Source organism: Manihot esculenta, chromosome 17 (assembly GCF_001659605.2).
Source record: "Manihot esculenta cultivar AM560-2 chromosome 17, M.esculenta_v8, whole genome shotgun sequence".
Lineage (NCBI taxonomy): Eukaryota > Viridiplantae > Streptophyta > Magnoliopsida > Malpighiales > Euphorbiaceae > Manihot > Manihot esculenta.
In genome coordinates this window covers 26,656,077-26,674,966 of record NC_035177.2, presented here as the reverse complement: position 1 = coordinate 26,674,966, position 18,890 = coordinate 26,656,077, and the positions used below count along the sequence as shown (strand labels likewise).

The window sequence follows — 18,890 nt, the reverse complement described above, 5'->3', positions numbered from 1 at the left end:
TATAAATTTAATATAAAATTAATTAAATTAATAAAAGATAATATAATAATTAATTAAATAAAAATTAATTAATATTAATATAATTTTTATAACTATAATTTATAAATTTAATATATAATTAATTAAATTAATAAAATATAATAATTAATTAAATAAAATTTTATTAATTAATATTAATATAATTATATTTTATAAATTTAATATATAATTAAATAAATAAAATTAATTAAATAAAAATTAAATTTATATTTTTACATGATGAATGCGACTCTCATGTAGTACCGCGCCTTTGAGGCGCGGTAATATATTTAAATAATTTTTTTTTTAATTATTTTTTTTACTGTACTTTTGCAGTAAGCTCTATCGCACTTTTTAATGTGCGGTAGAATCAAATTTCACCCTGATTTAGAAAAAAAACAAATTTCAGATTTGAGAAATTTTTTTTTTTTAACTTGAAAAAGTAAAAAGCCCCAATTTATTTTGGGGAAGTATTCCAGTTGAGCTAAAAATGTTGGAAGCCACACAAGCCATTGATCTCTCAAACATCAATCTGTCAGGAATCATTCCTGAAACACTTGGAGGCTGCAGAAATTTGTTCTCTCTTGATCTGTCGGGTAACAAACTCTCCGTTCCAATTCCAGCTAAACCTTTCAGTCAGCTCACTGTGCTTACGAGCATGAACCTTTCTAGAAATGATTTAGATGGTCAAATTCCTGAAAGCTTGGCAGAGCTGAAGCATCTAACAGCCCCAGACCTTTCTCACAACCAGCTCAAGCTTTGCCAATCTTCCCTCATTGAAACAACTCAATTTGTCTTTTAATCAACTTGAAGGTCAAGTTCCTGAGACTGGCATATTCAAAAACATAAATGTTTCCAGTTCGATTGGAAACCATGGCCTCTGTGGATTGTCTTTTGAGCCATCCAGCAAAAGAAGTTCAGATTCTTTCTCCAAGAAGATAATATGGATTCTGATATCACTTGGAGTATTTTTCACACTTCTCATTTTGGTGGTAATGATTACAATCTAACACCAAACTACTAAATAACTTGGTTAATCATTTTGGGTCAGTTTGGTTCAGGCTCTTTCATTAAGACACCATGATTGCCATGAATATTTCAAAGGAGGGAGAAACTTTGGTTGAGCTCTTTAACCTTGCATTGTCATGTGCGAATCCAAATCGTGATGATCAACCCAACATGAATGAGGTGTTGTCTTCCCTCAAGAAGCTAAGGAGGCAAAGCTAAATCCTAAATTGCAAATGAAATAGATGAATCATTCAAATTTCTATGGTTCACTGCCTACTAATAAGAGTTGGAAGAGTAACTGCGGATTCGAATTGAATTTTGTATGGTAACCACAACCAGATGATGGATTATTAAAATTTTATGGAAATCCATTAGCTGCTTTGGAATGGAATTAAATCACAGCTTAGAATTTCAGCAACTTTTATGAGCAATGAATCAAAGCTAGTAATTTCTTGATCAATATAGCTTCAGTGCTGATATATTCTATAAAAATGCATATATATTAACAACAATCAGGAAGGAGAGAATTCTCTTAGAAGTATTCTTAATAAAATTTGAGTTATTTAATCAGGATTGGCAATAAGGTGGCAGGGATGATTTTGCAATTAGTTTCTGCTACTGTATTTTTAATAGATTATAACTTTCTTAACATTATTCTTGGTGATAGCCTTCTGCAATTTGACAGATTGGAAAATTAACCCATTTGAACAAACAAAGAAGACAGCGAAGAAGTACTGAACTGAGCACAACAAGGTTAAAAAATTGGATTAAAAAACATTTACCATCCACTCAGATATATTACATTTTCTGCACCACCAGTCCATCTCATAATTTTTTCCCCTTCGCTTTGGTAGGAAAAACACTCAAAATATTACAGGATTTTCCATTCACTTTCCAGGGACAAAGTTTGTGGCATAAGCCCAGGCATTGTTGTTGACAGGGTCAGCAAGGTGGTCAGCCAAGTTCTCCAATGGTCCTTTTCCGGTCACAATGGCCTGAACAAAGAATCCAAACATAGAGAACATAGCCAACCTGCCATTCTTGATTTCCTTTACCTTCAGCTCAGCAAATGCCTCTGGATCATCAGCCAATCCCAATGGGTCAAAGCTCCCACCAGGGTAGATTGGGTCTGTTACCTCACCGAGCGGTCCACCGGCAACTCTGTAACCCTCAACGGCACCCATCAACACAACCTGGCATGCCCAGATAGCCAAGATGCTTTGTGCGTGGATCAAACTTGGATTCCCCAAGTAATCAAGACCACCCTCGCTAAAGATTTGCGCTCCTGCCTTGAACCACACAGCCTCACCAAACTTGACTCCGTTGCGAGCCAAGAGCTCAGGGAAGACGCAACCAAGAGCTCCAAGCATGGCCCATCTGCAGTGAATCACTTCAAGCTCACGGTTCTTAGCAAAGGTTTCTGGGTCAGCAGAGAGTCCAGCAGTGTCCCAGCCATAGTCACCAGGGAATTCGCCAGTCAAGTAGGATGGGGGCTCACCAGAGAATGGACCCAAGTACTTAACACGGTCTGGACCGTACCATGGGCTTCCAGAGGAAACAGCCTTGCTGGCAGTTTTCCTCATTGAAAAACGGCCATTGCCCATGAGCTCAGGGGCAGAGGGGGTGAGCTTCACTGCCTTGCCGGCAAGAGAAGGGGAGGAAAGGGCCATTGTTGAGGCTGCCATTGTTTAAAGGAGTGTGGGTTTGAATCCTCTGTATGTTGTTTGATTCAAGTGGTGAATTAGAGAAGTGGATTTGGTGGGTATTTATAATGAGTTAAGTGTAGATTTTCTTATCTTGCTGAAAATCCCACGTCCAGGATTTCACAAAGCTTCTTATCTTGGGATATCTAAATCTCTCATTTCATTGGAAGCTCAAGATTTTTATCAGCAATCCTACGTGGTACCTTTCAGACCACCAGAGTTCTTAGATTCATTTATTGCCCATAACCAGTCTGGATGTTCCACGTGGCAAATCCTATCTGTTGGAATTTATATTTCATTTCTTATAAAACAGGATAAGAACTGCATATATTTATTCTTTACAAAATGTTTAAATATGAAAAAAAATAATCTAAGGGAGTAATGTAAAAGCTGAGATTATTATGTTCATACATTAAGTTGAGCTCCTGCAAGTTCAAAGTAAATCATTTTTAAATTAAGTGCATATTAAAATTAAACAATTTAACCAGCTAACTTGCAACGTGGCAATTAGGTTAGGTTTCAAATATTTCAATCCATATTTTTTTAGTGAATCAAAGCTTCCCACTACTTGGGTGGTGCGTGGTTTCTCAAATGACAGCGAACTCTTTCAATTTCCGTAAAGATTTTGGATTTGCATATGTTTCTTCTAGAAATTTCTTGTGATGTTGATGATAAATGTGTGAATAATATTCGGTTTAAATTAAAAAAAATTATTGGAGTTAAATTAATTTAAAAATTTGGTTTAATTTTTTATTTATTTTAATTCAGTTTTATTTTTAATTTTAAAAATTTTAGTTATTTTAATTCGGTTCGATTTTGATAAAAAAAAATTAAAAAAATTAAAACGAACTAATTAGTAATAATACTATATTATTTTTAATAATATAGAGAGATTATATCATATTAAGGTTAAAATATTCTAATTAAATTTTAAAATATTAAAAATAAAGTGTAAAAAATAAAAAATTTATTAAAAATTCAAACCGATACTGAATTGAATCAATTCGATTCGATTTAATTTCTAATTAAAATCAGCTCGATTCAATTTTCATAAATAACAAAAACTTTAGTTTTCAGTTTATTCAGTTCGATTTAATTTTAAATTGAATCGATGGAATGCTCACCTTTAGACATCATACGAGATTATTAATTATCTAGAAATTATTTAAATTATTAAAAAATAAATACAAAAATTAATTTTAATATATTTTAACTTTAAACATTTAAATTTTTTAAAACATAAATATTGATCACATCTGAAGTAAGATTTTTTTTAAAAAAAAATTTAAAAATTTATTAATTAGTGTTAATTTTACCAATTAATTATTTTATCATTTAGTCATTATAATTTTAAAAAATTCATTAGTTATTCATATTTTTTAAAAATTTATTAATTAATTATTTATATTAAGAATATTTAAAATTTTTTTAATACGACTAATGATGGAGAGATTAAGTTAATAAACGTTTTAAAATGTTAAAAGTATACCATTTCAAAAAAAAAATGTTAAAAGTATTTTAATATATTTTTTAAAATAATTTTTTTATTCTAAAAGAATTAAATTATAAATTTTCTTTTAATTATAAGCCTATACAGAGGAGGAAAGAATTGTTCGCAGATTCATGTCATGGTGCGGATAATATATTTAGAAATGTAATTTTTGACATAATGCCTAATATTTAACAAAAAAATTATAGTTTAGTCTTTATTTTTTAATTAAAAACAATTTAATAGTTTTCATTTTATTGACAAATAAGCATTCTATTGAATTTATAGCTAATTAACTATAATTAAAGAATTTTACCAAAATTTAATAGATTAAATCATTCTAAATAATAATATTATTAGAATTAAATTATTATAAATATTAATATTATTATAATAAAATTATTATAAAAAGTGAAATAAGAAATTGATATAATCCAACGAGAATATTTTGTAATGAAATCTTAGTGATTTCATAGTAAAGAAAACTTATTGTTGATGGAGATAATACTTAATAGTACACTTTTTCCATGAAGATATATGGGTTATATCTAATAGGACAAGTGGCAATATTTTATTGGATGAAAGTACAATTTATAACATTGGTTGAGATTTTTGATACCTTGTTGGACCCATGGAACAGTACTGTAGGGATTATTGATAAGAGTGGTCTTGAGAGTGGCTAAGTTGACAAAGAAAATCACACTTGTAAATATCAACAACCAATAAGAATTCACTTAAAAATCTCCCAAGATAAGGACCATCTCCTCTCCTATGGCCCAATAAATAGGACCCTGCAAGCCTGCAAATACACAGCAACCATAACAACAGCACCTAAATCTGCACTTATCACTTCTGTCTACCAATGGCTGCGTCTACAATGGCTCTTTCCTCCTCCTTTGCCGGCAAGGCGGTGAAGCTCACTCCCTCCTCCCCTGAGCTCATGGGCAATGGCCGTGTATCTATGAGAAAAACTGGAGGCAAGGCTGTTTCCTCTGGAAGCCCATGGTATGGTCCTGACCGTGTTAAATACTTGGGTCCATTTTCCGGTGAGCCTCCATCCTACTTGACTGGTGAATTTCCTGGTGATTATGGTTGGGATACTGCTGGACTCTCTGCTGACCCAGAAACCTTTGCTAAGAACCGTGAGCTTGAAGTGATTCACTGCAGATGGGCCATGCTTGGAGCCCTTGGTTGCGTCTTCCCTGAGCTCTTGGCTCGCAACGGAGTCAAGTTCGGCGAGGCTGTGTGGTTCAAGGCAGGAGCGCAGATCTTTAGTGAGGGTGGTCTTGACTACTTGGGAAATCCAAGCTTGATCCATGCACAAAGCATTTTGGCCATATGGGCATGCCAGGTTGTGTTGATGGGTGCCGTTGAGGGTTACAGAATTGCTGGTGGACCACTCGGTGAGGTGACAGACCCAATCTATCCTGGTGGGAGTTTTGACCCATTGGGATTGGCTGATGACCCAGAGGCATTTGCTGAGCTGAAGGTAAAGGAAATCAAGAATGGCAGATTGGCTATGTTCTCCATGTTTGGATTCTTTGTTCAGGCCATTGTGACAGGAAAGGGACCATTGGAGAACTTGGCTGACCACCTTGCTGATCCTGTCAACAACAATGCCTGGGCTTATGCCACAAACTTTGTCCCTGGAAAATGAGCTTGAGAATGGAGTTTTTTAATGTATGAATTTGGATTGCTGGTTGTGATATGTAATTTGTTGTGAGTTAATCCAAAAGATGGTGTGAATTTCGCGTGATAAAAAAAAGAAGCCATTTTCTTAACCCGGACAACCACCCTCTCACTCTCAAAGAATATAGCAGGGAAGAAATTAATCAAATCTCAGTAATTGACATTAACTCGTAATAAAGCCTCAGGTATATCATTGGAGTAAAAGTAAAACCAAGTATTCAGCATTGGTCGTTTACCTGTTCATCAGGATTCAAGAATTACATCCATTTTGAATTGAAGAGGAATATCATCATCAACATAAAAAACAATAAAGAAGGAAGAGGGGGAAGAGTTGAACAGTAGTATAATGTAAGAAAAAAAAGTGAATTATGCAAAAAAAAAAAAAAAAATATTCTGCAAAATTAGTTCTTATTCTTAAGATTTCAGTTCAAACGCTCAGCAGGCTTTTCCCATATCGTCCGGTTAGTAAGTAGTATAGGACTAATTTCCACGTTTGCTTATTACTAAGCAGTATAAGAATATATAATTTAAACTTATAACACTCACATATTTAGTTTGATAGTAAATATATTTAAATAAACTGTAGTGATTTTAAATTCTATTATTTTAATTTTTCAATTTTTTTAAAAAATTATAATTCTAATCTATAAATTATAAATAAATTGAGTTAAACATTTTAAATTATTTAAAAAATAGTTTAAAAGTTATCAGATTGTCGGTTTGTGTGTGTTTTAACTTTTAAGTGCTAACTGATTCGGTTTGCTGGGTTGTTACTCCGACTGTTGCAAAATCATATGCCGCATGTTATTAAGATGATGCAAACTGACAAATCGAACCGCACCAAACCGATTCGGTTGATTACTAAGTTTTCGACAATTTTCGGTTCGGTTTTATAAAGAAGTCGGTTCAGTACTCATTGTTGGCTAAGCAATTCAGTTTCTTCGATTTGGATTATAAAAAAAAAAAATCAGTTTCTTCCATTTTTTCGGTTCGGTTTGTCCATTGAGTGTGAGTTACGGCGCCGTTCGCCTATTCTCCCACCCCTTCGATGCCATGTGAGCGAAGCAAATTTCCACTTCCCCCCATCTGTTCTTCCCACCGGGCGCCATCCACTACCTCCCGTTCATTGCTCGCTCTTCCCCGTCGGTTATTACCGCCTGGCGCCTGCTACACCTGGTTCTCACTATCTCTCCATTTTGTATGTCATTTCCTTTTTATTCTTTTTGTTGTTTTGATGGAACTTTACCAAATTCGAATTGTATAAGAAACCATGATTAACTATTGATTTTACTTAGTGCTGCAAATTCTTTGTGGTTTTTGTATGATAATTGTATGATGAGCTTCTCTCTATACCTCTCCAATTTTTCATTTTTTTTTAAAAAAATCTAATGTCTTTTTTTTTCCTCTCCCTTGTCTGCATATGGAAATTAGCCGTCCCATGAGAAATGTTTTGAGGGTTTGATGAATGTTTGAACAATTAATGGCTTGCAATTCTGATAATTGGTTCTATTGCTTTGAACAGTAGTGGTTCCTCTTATTTTGTACCAGTTAAAACCGGTCAACTGTTTTTTTGTGTTTAGGGTTTGTAATTTGGTTTTGAAGATTGCTTTGCTAACTGTAAGTACCCTTAATGAAGATTGATTTATTCAGATAATAATAAAAAAAAATGCAATGGCTGTTTTCATCTTGCACATACTATTTGGTTGGAAGAGTTTTGATTCTTAAAAGAACATATTATAATTAGCTCCTTTCTTTTAGATTGCATACTCATACATGTCAGCAATGGAGAGCAAAGATGAAAATTGCTTCTTCATTTCTATGGTCATCAGCATTGGCCTCATTTTTATTGCGATTGTTCGTGTTATCTATGTGATTTATCAAACTGGCAAACCCTTGCGCCCAAAATCTCCAAAGCCAATGAGTACTTTGATTGTTTTGGGTTCAGGTAAATTCTTGATATATTGTAATTCTTATGAATTGGTCAATTCATTGGTTGATTGTGTAGCTATGGTTCTCATAGATTGGATGTTGTGATAACTTTTTTGCTGTTGTAGGGGGACACACCGCAGAGATGATTAATGTCTTATCCACATTGCAGAAGGATAGGTTTATGCCTAGATTTTATATTGCAGCTGCTACTGATAATATGAGTCTGCAAAAAGCTCGTGTCTTGGAGGACTCATTAGTTGATACAGTACATAAATTGTTCTGCTTTATTTTTTTCCCCAACAGAAACTTAGTTGTTTACTTTGTTTTATATTGATTTAACAGAGTTGAATTATTTCAATATGGTCTACCTGTTTGATTGTCAATTTTGGAATCTGCTGCTTGCTCAGTTGGCTTTTGAGTATCTATATATTTTGATTTTAGTTTGCGATAGTGTCTAATAGGTGATGACATCACGTCAAGAGGCTATAAGTATGATTCTTAGATAGTTTCTCTTGTGAAACTATGATAATTAGGATCTACTTCTGTTCACAAGTCAAGTTTCATAATTGGTGAAATATCCCTCTGATATAGGTTGCCTTTGTAAAAGCTCCTTCATAAAAAAATCTTCCTCTAATTTGTTTGGAGTGAATAAAGGTTGTGAACACTATGCTCTTTGCAATAATCTGCAGTGCATTGGTAACGTTTGATGGAATATTAGAACTTCTAAAGCTAATTGGGCTGCTCACTTTTGGGGTGATTATGGCCTGTATGATATCAGTTAATGTTTTCTTCACTTTAAAAATATCATTTGCTTTGCAAATGTGTGTTTACATAAGTCAACATCTATGCAGAGATTGGAAATCATTGCTAACTTAAAACCTAAAACCAAAGGAAGAAGGGAAGATATGTATTATTATTGATAGGTAATCAAATCCTGTACAGCTACCAAGTACAAGTGACACTCCGAACTGTTTTCTTCTGTTCTTATGTAGTATTTGTGTAGATTTTCATTGTGATTCGAACTGCTGTTACAATTCATTTCACTGATTGTTCTTTCTGATTTATCTTAGATTCACAATTTTGCATTGTTTTTTTTTACAGCAGAATGGGGGCAAGGTGATCCCTGCAAAGTTCATGCAGATCTACAGAAGCAGGGAAGTTGGTCAGTCATATATAACCTCCATTGGGACAACTTTAATAGCTATTGCCCATGCTTTGTGGCTGATGATTAAAATAAGACCTCAAGTGGTATAATACTATAAGTTATATCTATGTATTACATATTTTTCTTCCATCTTCTCTAGTTACCTGAGAAATGCTCAAGTCAGATTATACTGACTGTTTCTACTTTTATAATCTAGATCCTTTGCAATGGTCCTGGGACTTGTGTTCCTCTGTGTGTCATTGCATTTTTGTTCAAGGTTAGATAACTTCACTTTCAGACCCTAGTCTTTGCTGTATGTTTTGATAAGATCGTATTGTAAATTTAACCTTCCTGCTTTACCTGCAGGTAATAGGGATTAGGTGGTCATCTATTTTTTATGTTGAGAGTATAGCAAGAGTGAAAAGGCTTTCTTTAAGTGGTTTGCTTCTCTACAAGTTGCACATAGCTGATCAATTTTATGTGCAATGGCCACAACTACAAAGAAAATATCCTCGAGCTCTTTATGTTGGTTGTCTCATGTAGTTGATCAGGTTCACATACTCACTAGAAACTCCAACTCTCCATGTTCTCAGTCTAATTTGCAATTTAGACCTTTTACTTTTTGCTGGTGTTCTACTTCTTGGTCCCAACTTCAGTTACGTGTGAGAAGTGGAGATGCATATGTGCACTGTGGATGCCAGGAGATGAAGAGAAATAGATGAGAGAGATTTAACTGTCATAAAGTTCTTATCGCTTAAATTTGTGCTTTACCTGATTGCATTGAATTCTAACTATATGTATTTTATTTGGCATAGTTATGAATTTGAATATACCTTTGAGGTTGGTTCTACAACCTGATGTATGCAAAATTTTATCAACAAACTTGATTTTATAAATTTATAGATTAATTGCCTTGTCTAGCACTGCACAGTAGTGAAGTTTATTGCTTTTGTAAACAATAATCATCTAATTATTTTAGCCGCTATTTTGGGTCATTAATGTACTGTTTTAAACTCTAACGGTACATGCAAATTGAGAATAACTGAGACGTGAAAATGCAAAAGCCTTTCGTTTTGTGTGATCTGCTGTGTTGTTTCTGTGAGCTGATTGACATTCTAACATTAATTTGAAAAAAGGACTCAAATTATTTAGGCCAAGTTGGAAAAATTGAGGAGAAGTTTTCCATATCTGGCAACTTATGAATCCCACACATTCTGCTGCTTATGATATCTATTACTTTTGAGAAGCTAGTTACGTGCAGTTCTGAAACATATAGGATAATGGATGCATGGCTTGTAAAACTTTGCAAATTTTTTGAAGGGGTGGGACTTGTCATCTCTTACGTGAAGCAGTAGTAAGATAGTATTAAGTGATTAAGATAAAATGGATAAGTAGATGTCTTTTCCCAATCAATGTCGGTGGTTCTTTGTAGCTTTCATTGCTTCGCCTAATTTGATACTCTATATTTATGACAATACAGGCGGATGGATGCATCTGACATTAGGAATCCAGGAACATGATTTTCCAATTTAATGATCACAAAGAAAACTGCAACTTGTCTTCTGCATATAGCCATAGCATTTCGGGCGAAGTTGACAAGTTTCTGGTCATTGGAGCTAAGTAATTGCAAAGTTTGTGTTTTATCAAAATTAATTAATTAACCCATATTTATAAATTAATCAATTCAAACATATTTATATTTTGTGGAGTCAATTTTTTTAGTCCTGTCAAATAAAATGTCAATTTATTTATTTTAATTTTAATTAAAGAAACTAAATATTATATATATTTAAAACCATTAAATAATATATATAATTAAAATTATAAGAGTTAAACAATATAAATATTAGAAGTTAATTTTACTAATATTATCTTTGATAAAATGATTAAAGATATATATAGTAATTCATCCAATTTCATATTTTACATGTGTGAAAGAAATGCTGTCTTGGGAATGGAAGTGATAGAGCAAATGCACAATTTATGCAGTTTGAAAGTGATGGATAGCTGCTTGGCAGTGGTCCATAATTAACATTTCATTGCATCATCTTTAACATTTTTTTTCTAATTTCAATAGATTGCAGTGATGATCTTTGTTTTCTTACCCCATCACTAATTGCCCTTAATGCTTGCATATTTCCCCTTTTTTTCTATATCAAGGGTCAGCCACACCTATGATAAATCAATAACGCATCTAAGGAGAGCTGTCAGAGAAAACTATCAGTTTAAATTTTCATTTTTAAGTTAGAATTGGTTGAATATGAAATTGGTTTTAACAAACTGCCAAGTTTTAGTCCTAGATTTTAAAATATTCATTTTAGGCCTTTTGAATATAAATGTTGCGTCTGTCACTATGACATACTATAATTGCAATAGAATGGAAGGAAATGGAAGTTTTAGGCCATTGTTGGATTAAATTTTTATTACATTCTAGTATGTTATTGCATGCTAGGATTGTCTGATGTGTTCTTGAATCATCTAAAAAAGTGTTTCAAACACCAGCAATAGCTGTCTATCATTCTGCACACTCCATTTTAGTCTTCTCCAGTATGAGAAGCTTTAGAAACCTCAATGGAACCTCTGTTTTCAGCCTTGGATTCACGATGGTCGAGATAATGCTGATAGCTATAAGAGAGGAATCCCCAGACAGCCAGCAACATAGAAATTGCCTTGACACCATCCATTTTATCATGGAAGACGAACACAGCCAGAACAGGAACAATTGGCAAGCCTAAAACACTTATGGCATTAGAAAACAAAGAAGAAACCTCAAAAATCAACCCAACACTTCCAATGGCAAACACCTGCCAAACTATAGCAGTCCAACTTAAGTTCATCACATAAGAAAACTTTCCCATTTGATACTCATCCATCTCTCTTGTCAAACTTTTCCACTCACCGCTGGCGAAAAGTCCAATCATTGCAACCCCAGTTGCAACTAATTCTTGATAGATTATCATATCCATGACTACCTTAAACGTTTGCTTTCTGATAACCTTCTTGAAGCAAAGCTGCGTCAGTGACAGCACCAGTCCATACCCAGCAGAAGCAGCTACAGTGCATATGAAACCGATTGCATACTTCACTTTAGAGAATCCAGTAGGGTTTGCAGACTCATTGTTGAAGACCAGGAGGACAGAGGAGATGGTTAGAAGAACTAGAGAATTGATTATGCATGGAGTGAACTTCTGGGAATTGAGGAAAAATGAGAAAACAGAATTGAAAGCTAACTGAGATGCACATATGAGAGTGTAAGTGGAGACTGGAAGGTACTGTAACCCAATTGAATACAGAAAGCAATCTGCTGCTACCAATAGGCCAAGAGATACATAGATTGCTGTGAGGGTTAGGGCTGATGGGGATTTTGTGGGAGTATCACTTGCAGTAGGATTTTTGAGTTTCATGATGAAATAGAAAGGAATGAGAATCGGGAAGCCAGCAAGCTGTACTACTGTTGCCATCCATTTGCTGTTTCCACCTTTAATGAAATACATCCTTCCTAAGATAACAGCTACTGACTGGCCAAGGAGGAGAAAGAGTACGTAGATCGAGATTCGGAGCCACCAGTTGTAGTTTCTTCTTTGTGGCAGTGTTGCCTGGCTGGTGACACTTGTAGACTCTGTTGAATTTTCTTCTTTAGCTTCCTGAACTGGTAAGAACAAAACTAAACATGTTACATACACCCGACCAATGACAAACAAGGCAAAATCATAGCAGGTCCCATATTTAATCATGTCTTGTTAGCTGAGTGTATATACACCAGTGCATGTAAGAAATTTCTGCAATAATAAATTCTTAGGGATCAAATTCTCATAAATTTCAAGTTTTTTAGTGGCTTTCAAATTTACCTCAGCTACATAGTAACTAAGGTTTAAGCAAGGTCTGTGAAAATTATGAATCTACTAATTTATAAACAAAAAACTTTCAGATGGAAACTAAAAAGAGTAAAAGAAAGCAGAGCATGTGTGGCTCTCCCCATGAAACTATTGCTTACCCATGATCTGAAGTTGCACTTCTTGGAGTTCTCCCATGTCAAAGGTTCATCAGCTGTTCCAAAAAGATGAAGTCTTGGAGAGAGAGAGAGAGAAAGAGAGATGTTTGTGTTCAAATGAAATGAAGCAGAATCCCATGTGTTTATATAAAAGAACATGAAGCAAGCAATTCTGACAGAAGTAATAAGTGACGGTAGGCCATAGTTCAGTTGACCCTTTGCTTCCCCTTGTTTGGAGTTGCACACACTTGTTCTCAATGATTTTGCTAAGCTCCTTTTGATTGGATTGTGGTGCGAGGTTAGCTGATTTTTTTTAAAAAAATAATATATTATTAATATTTAAAGCTTTTAAGTTGTTCTATCATTTGACATGTCGATGATTAAAAAATTTCATATTTAATTTCAAGAAAATTTTATTTTCGATAAGAATACTAAATAGACGTCTAGACAATATTTAGTATGGTGTAATTAAAAATATAATATATCTATAATTACTGATGATCGCTCCCCAATATAAGACCATACCCATGATGACAATCCTGATCCATGAATCAAAAAGCCCCCTCAATGAGCCGGTCTAGGCCATCCGGCCTTGAGATCGAGCCTCCCTTGGGCCTCAGTTTCCTCAAGCCCTGCTCAATTCTGAGACTTATCAGGAGATGGGATAACCGGGCCATCCGTCCAGCAGATCTGCCTACACGCATATCAGAGGGAATTAAATAGTCGTTACGCATGGAGCAGACGTATAATATTTTTGTACGTCCGTATCTATATGGCAGAAACAAGTGGCCCAATAACAGTAAGCTGTTAGACGTCACTAGTAGACAAAAGAAAAGAATAAAAAGATCTCTCTCAAGCTAAACTTACTCAACTATTATAAATTTTATTTTCTCTGGATATCAGATTATCAAATACATGTAATTGTAAATGCTTATTTTGATATATTTTTATTTATTAACAAACTGCTACTAATGAAATTTCTCATTCGATTATTGTTATAATCATCATTACACTTTCGATCAGCCATCACTTTTATAATATCTTTCATTATTCAATTATCTTATAATTACTACAATTATTTATTACCATCATCACCGCTTAATCATTACCACTTGGTTATTATCATTGTCACCCCTATCATCAATTTAGCATTATTATCATTGTTACCGTTATTGTTGCCACTGATACTTTACTATCACCGTCTTATCTCTACCATCACCTAATTACTGTTACTATTACTTTCACCGTTTAACTTTGATTAGAATTGATATTCAGACGGTTTGATTTAAAATCAAATTGAATCAAATAAACTGCTAACTAAAATTTTAACATTTATGAAAATTAAATTGAATCAATTTTGAGCAGAAACCAATTTGAATTAAACCGGTCTAATTTGATTCAATTCGGATTGATTTTATCAATTAGATTTTTTATTTTTATATATTATTTTTAGTGTTTTAAAAGCATTTTAATCTTATTTATGGTTTAATCTCTTTATATTATTAAAAATAATATATTATTGCTCGTTAATCGTTTTAATTTATTTTTTATCAAAATTAAATCGAATCGAATTAATTGAAAAAAATAAAAATTTAAGCTAAATTGGTTCGATTAATTTTTTCATTTTGAACTGGATACTGTTTACTATTGTTACCATAAATAAATTAAATATTAAAATAAATACTATAATTATATTATCATATTTTAATTTTACAATCAAATATAATAAGCATAGTTAACTACATTCATGATATTAGGTTTCACATTAAGTTTTCTTTTCTCCAAACTAGGAAATTGCAAAATTATAGGATTCCTCAGAATAAGCGCTTTTTCTTTATTGTGCCATTTCAGGCTAAAAGGCAGGTTGCCACATTCTGCTTCTATTAGGAATTTGACAAAAATCTAAATTATTTAGATTATTTTGAATAACCATTCTTTTTTTTTTAATAGATTCTTTTTTTCAATAGATTCTTCTTTTTATCAATTAAAACTCTTTTTGATGACTGGAGGTCCAGTCACTAGATCTGTCTTCCTCATCCCCTTTCTTGCGGTTAAGGTAACGAATTCGGATGGAATTTATATGAAAATGAAAAAGACAGATTAATTCATTAAAAAAAATGATTTTGAGATAGATTTATTATTCAATCAAAAAGATAATTTTAAAAAATACTATAGATATAATTTTTTAGTGTCTAATCTATCCTGAATAAGACCGGATCTAAGAAAACAATACAAACTATGAGTTCATGAAACCTCATTTGACTGACCGATTTATCATCTCAAACCTTGAGACCCAGATACCCGGGTCAGGCCAGGTTGACCGTGAGCTCAAGCCCAATGAAAAGTAATCCAGTCTGGTAATGTGATACGAGGAACGATGATAGGCCAAGCTCTATTCACATGTGCACCAGGGGAATTAAATGGCCGCTTAGCATGGAGAAGGGATCTGACGCGTTCGTATATACGATTTGAATGACAGAGAGCAAAGAGACCGTTAAACATCACTAGCAGACAAAAGAAAAAGAGATAAAAGGAAAGAAACGTTTTTCTCTCCATCTAAACTTACACTCATACCGTAAATCTTATTTTTTGAATTTCAGAACATCAATTTTTATATTCATATTCAAACCGAATTTTTATTTTTATTTTACGCCCTTAATCTGAACTATTATGCTCAAAGCAAGTAAGAGATAAAATTAATGGAAAAAAAAAATCAGCACTTAACATATTGCAAGTTGAAGGCAATGAATAGATATTTAATTGTAGCAACAGTAAGGATATCTTCATCATTTCTGGCTCTCAATAACTCTCCATTCCAAGAGCTGGTAGTTAGGCCTCGAGTAGGTGCATGTCTCATAAATTCATGACATTGATTTTCTTTCTTTCCTTCTTTCCTTTTTTTTTTTTTTTTTCCCTCAAAGATTGACATGATTGAATCTCAATAATTGAAAATGTTTACCCTTTACTCCCTATTGCATAATAAATTTTCGGACTATTTATTTAAATTATAATCATAAATTAACAGGTAAAATTTATTATTATTATATTTATTTTTATTACTTTTTATAATAATTTTAAATTATTATTAAATGATAAATATTCTTTAATATTGCTAAGATAATAATTTTATACTTATTATTAAAATTAGTGTATTATTTAATTACTTTATTTCTTTTACAAGGTAAAAAAAATTTTGAATATCTCTAAAATTATAAATATTGTTAACTAAAGAAACTAAGAAAAAGATAATATATACTGTTTTTTGAGTAGAAATTATATTTGATAAATAAAAAATTGAATGTATTCTAATGGGGTTTTATAAAAACTATCAATAAACTAAATTTATATTTTAAATTTGTTTCATGCCATAAATAAATTTGAACTTTTAAAAAATCTGTTAAACCGATGGATTATTATTTCTAGATAGAAATATTCGGTTTAAACTGAAAAAATTAATCAAATCGAATTAATTTAAAAATTTAATTTAATTCTTTATTTATTTTAGTTTAATTTAATTTTTAATTTTAAATTTTTTTCAATTATTTCAGTTTGATTCAGTTTTGACCAGAAAAAAATAAAAAAAAATCGATTAGTAATAATAATATGTTATTTTCAATAATATAAAGAAATTAAATAATATTAAAATTAAAATATTTTAATTAAATTTTAAAATATTAAAAATAAAGTATAAAAAATAAAAATTTTATTAAAAATTGAAATTAATTCGAATCGAATCGAATTAAATCGATTCAGTTCGATTCGATTTTTTATTAAAATCAATTTGATTTTATTTTTATAAATACTAAATTTTTTTTATTTATTCAATTCAATTTAATTTTAAATCGAATTCACTGCATACCGGGTATAATCCGACAACAGTAAGTGACTTTTCAAAGGCTTGAACAGTAGTAGAAACTTATTTTATTTATTTGGGAGGATGAGATTTCTGCTTGTGTTTAAATTTTAGGCAGCCATGCATCTTGAATTTTCTTACAACTTTGTTTTAGCATCAACAATTTCATCATATAATAATAACAGTCAACTAAAACGGTACTTATTGATGATCTGAGATCCAGAGAAATAGGGTTTTTACAATGAGATCTGTAAAACTTAGAAAAAACTTAAACCTAGAAGAGAGTATTTCTCCTTTTATAGGTTTCCTTTTGTCTGCTAGTGACGTGCCAATAGAACGAGTATCAGTAGACCACCTGTCCCTGCCACGCTGATACGGACGTACGAGGGAATCAAATCTCTGCCCCATGCGTAACGGCCTCTGATTCTCTCAGGGCGCGGGTAGGCGGGTCTGCAAGATGGATGGATGGATCCTCTTTCGGGTTCTGGGCTGGACCGGAGAGTGGGGACAAAGCAGGGCCTAAATGGGATCGGCCCAAGGTGCAGAGAAGACGTGGCCGGCCTGGTGGAGAGAGCCAGATAAACCCGGTCGTGAGGCTTAGTGGACTGGACCCAGCTGGCGTGAGTGGCTTGAGGATCTCTAAGCAATGGGCTATTTTCATGGGCCTGGCCCTAGACGGGGATGAGGTGAACTCAGAGGTCATCAATTGCCCCTTTACCTTCTCGGCAGTTATTGCTCCAACTGTCGAGGGGGTAAACCCCTAGAATCATTATGACCGCGTCTGTTGGAATTCGGCTTGCCCTTTCATCTTATTGTCACTTGTAGCTTTAAATCTTCTCTATCTTTTTTCTATATTTAGCTTTCCTCTGCCTTTTGTGCGCACTGTTACCCTCGCTTTCTTACTTTTATCTTCCCGGTACGTTCTCTTTCCTTTCTGGTGAATAGCCTTTAAGGATTCTGATGCTACCAGCCTAGAGTATAAAGTCGCTCTGTTTCACATTAAAAGCTCAGCCTCTGATTATATATTACTAACCTTTCCTTCTTATCCTTGGGATCATTAACAAAACAGCGAGATTTCTCTTTTCGATTTAGAGAAGGGGTATGGTTTGCTCTTCCATCGCCCCAGCTCGGGCTTCCATGCCGAGCTCTCGAGGTTCCGAATCTTCAAGGCTGTACACCAGTGTCAAGTCAATCTCAACTGCTTCAATTGTTCGAACTTTTGGGTCCTCTCGGACTTTGAGATCGATCGAGAACTTCAGGTCAACAGGATCAAAGCCTGCCCTATCCCCTGATGATGCCTTTCCGCATATGTTTTACGATATTGAAAGTTTAACTTGTTCCATTGCTCTTCAGAATGTTTCGCTGATTTTCCTGGGTGTGCATGAGTGTATCGTGCATCACACTTGGGTGTAGGCTTGCAACATTCACTTGTTCCATTGCTCTTCAGAACGCCTATCTATGATGGAACAGTGAATGGTGCTTACGGGGATCGACTTGTTCAGTTCTCCTATAATAACGAGACGGAGCTCAGCCGACCTGCGAAGCTCATCTTCCGAACTACGAGATTCTTCTAAAATCGAAAACTAGGATAGTGGGGTAGGCGATAGTGATGTAAACGTAGATGATGATGTATCTGGGCATGTAAATCCTTTAAGGATAGCCTTTTATCCCGTAGTGTTGGTATTTGTGACATGCTGTAATGTGTTTTTCTTTTAATGAAATTTTTGTTTTGCGTTCATACTCGAACTGTTCTTTCTTTATCATAACTGAAGTACTTAGATTGCTTGCTCCGTAACTTTTCCCAAGGGATCTGCTGTATTGCTTTCTCCTTCTTGCCCCTTTAATCGTTCAGAACTAGAGTTCATTCAGCCAACTGAGCTTTTGACTTACTTTTTTCCGAGCTGGACTAGTCGTACTCGTGGGCTCGATTTTTAACCTGTGAGCCGAGCTCTTGACCTTCTTAGGTAATAAGCAGGGCTGGTCTTTATCATGCTTCCATCTGCTTGTGTCTTTGAGCTTTTTATTTATCTTTTTCCGATCTGGATCAGTCGTAACTCTGAGCTCTG

The 18,890-nt window shown here is 33.6% G+C and overlaps 5 protein-coding genes across 8 annotated transcripts; 3 read left to right on the top strand and 2 right to left on the bottom strand.

The window, feature by feature from the left end:
* Nucleotides 1-508: 508 nt before the first annotated feature.
* On the top strand, nucleotides 509-820 carry LOC110604900 (LRR receptor-like serine/threonine-protein kinase FLS2). The gene has a single exon (XM_021743188.1). It carries the CDS (start codon nucleotides 509-511, stop codon nucleotides 818-820), a length of 312 nt encoding a protein of 103 aa, XP_021598880.1.
* A 946-nt stretch (nucleotides 821-1,766) lies between these two features.
* Nucleotides 1,767-2,779, bottom strand: LOC110605195 (chlorophyll a-b binding protein of LHCII type 1). The gene has a single exon (XM_021743574.2). The coding sequence runs from the start codon at nucleotides 2,709-2,711 to the stop codon at nucleotides 1,914-1,916; it is 798 nt and encodes a 265-aa protein (XP_021599266.1). The 5' UTR covers nucleotides 2,712-2,779; the 3' UTR covers nucleotides 1,767-1,913.
* Nucleotides 2,780-5,011: 2,232 nt separating this feature from the next.
* Nucleotides 5,012-5,999, top strand: LOC110605576 (chlorophyll a-b binding protein of LHCII type 1). The gene has a single exon (XM_021744198.2). It carries the CDS (start codon nucleotides 5,081-5,083, stop codon nucleotides 5,873-5,875), a length of 795 nt encoding a protein of 264 aa, XP_021599890.1. The 5' UTR covers nucleotides 5,012-5,080; the 3' UTR covers nucleotides 5,876-5,999.
* An 863-nt stretch (nucleotides 6,000-6,862) lies between these two features.
* LOC110604528 (UDP-N-acetylglucosamine transferase subunit ALG14) lies at nucleotides 6,863-9,903 on the top strand. Of its 4 annotated transcripts, XM_043952281.1 has the most exons (7): nucleotides 6,863-7,105; nucleotides 7,666-7,852; nucleotides 7,962-8,101; nucleotides 8,938-9,084; nucleotides 9,198-9,257; nucleotides 9,347-9,531; nucleotides 9,637-9,903. In XM_043952281.1, exons 1-6 carry the CDS (start codon nucleotides 6,956-6,958, stop codon nucleotides 9,521-9,523), a joined length of 861 nt encoding a protein of 286 aa, XP_043808216.1. In that variant the 5' UTR covers nucleotides 6,863-6,955; the 3' UTR covers nucleotides 9,524-9,531; nucleotides 9,637-9,903. The 4 variants fall into 4 exon arrangements, with proteins under 4 accessions (XP_043808216.1, XP_043808215.1, XP_021598418.1 ...); XM_043952280.1 differs by having other exon boundaries at nucleotides 6,864-7,105; nucleotides 9,347-9,903; XM_021742726.2 differs by having other exon boundaries at nucleotides 6,868-7,105; nucleotides 8,941-9,084; nucleotides 9,347-9,903.
* A 1,455-nt stretch (nucleotides 9,904-11,358) lies between these two features.
* Nucleotides 11,359-13,273, bottom strand: LOC110604527 (probable purine permease 10). Its single transcript, XM_021742725.2, has 2 exons — nucleotides 12,975-13,273; nucleotides 11,359-12,629 (listed from the first exon to the last, which is right to left on the bottom strand). The coding sequence occupies exons 1-2, from the start codon at nucleotides 13,009-13,011 to the stop codon at nucleotides 11,515-11,517; spliced, it is 1,152 nt and encodes a 383-aa protein (XP_021598417.1). The 5' UTR covers nucleotides 13,012-13,273; the 3' UTR covers nucleotides 11,359-11,514.
* Between the last annotated feature and the right edge of the window lie 5,617 nt (nucleotides 13,274-18,890).

Bases quoted from the DNA above. Each gene is read 5' to 3' on its own strand.
- LOC110604528 (XM_043952281.1), top strand. From the start codon at position 6,956: ATGCCATGTGAGCGAAGCAAATTTCCACTTCCCCCCATCTGTTCTTCC. The intron at 7,853-7,961 runs GTAAATTCTTGA...TTGCTGTTGTAG, and splicing joins TTTGATTGTTTTGGGTTCAG to GGGGACACACCGCAGAGATG. The intron at 9,085-9,197 runs GTATAATACTAT...TTTATAATCTAG, and splicing joins TTAAAATAAGACCTCAAGTG to ATCCTTTGCAATGGTCCTGG.
- LOC110604527 (XM_021742725.2), bottom strand. From the start codon at position 13,011: ATGGGAGAACTCCAAGAAGTGCAACTTCAGATCATGG. The intron at 12,630-12,974 runs GTAAGCAATAGT...TGTTCTTACCAG, and splicing joins AGTGCAACTTCAGATCATGG to TTCAGGAAGCTAAAGAAGAA.
- LOC110604900 (XM_021743188.1), top strand. From the start codon at position 509: ATGTTGGAAGCCACACAAGCCATTGATCTCTCAAACATCAATCTGTCA.
- LOC110605195 (XM_021743574.2), bottom strand. From the start codon at position 2,711: ATGGCAGCCTCAACAATGGCCCTTTCCTCCCCTTCTCTTGCCGGCAAG.
- LOC110605576 (XM_021744198.2), top strand. From the start codon at position 5,081: ATGGCTGCGTCTACAATGGCTCTTTCCTCCTCCTTTGCCGGCAAGGCG.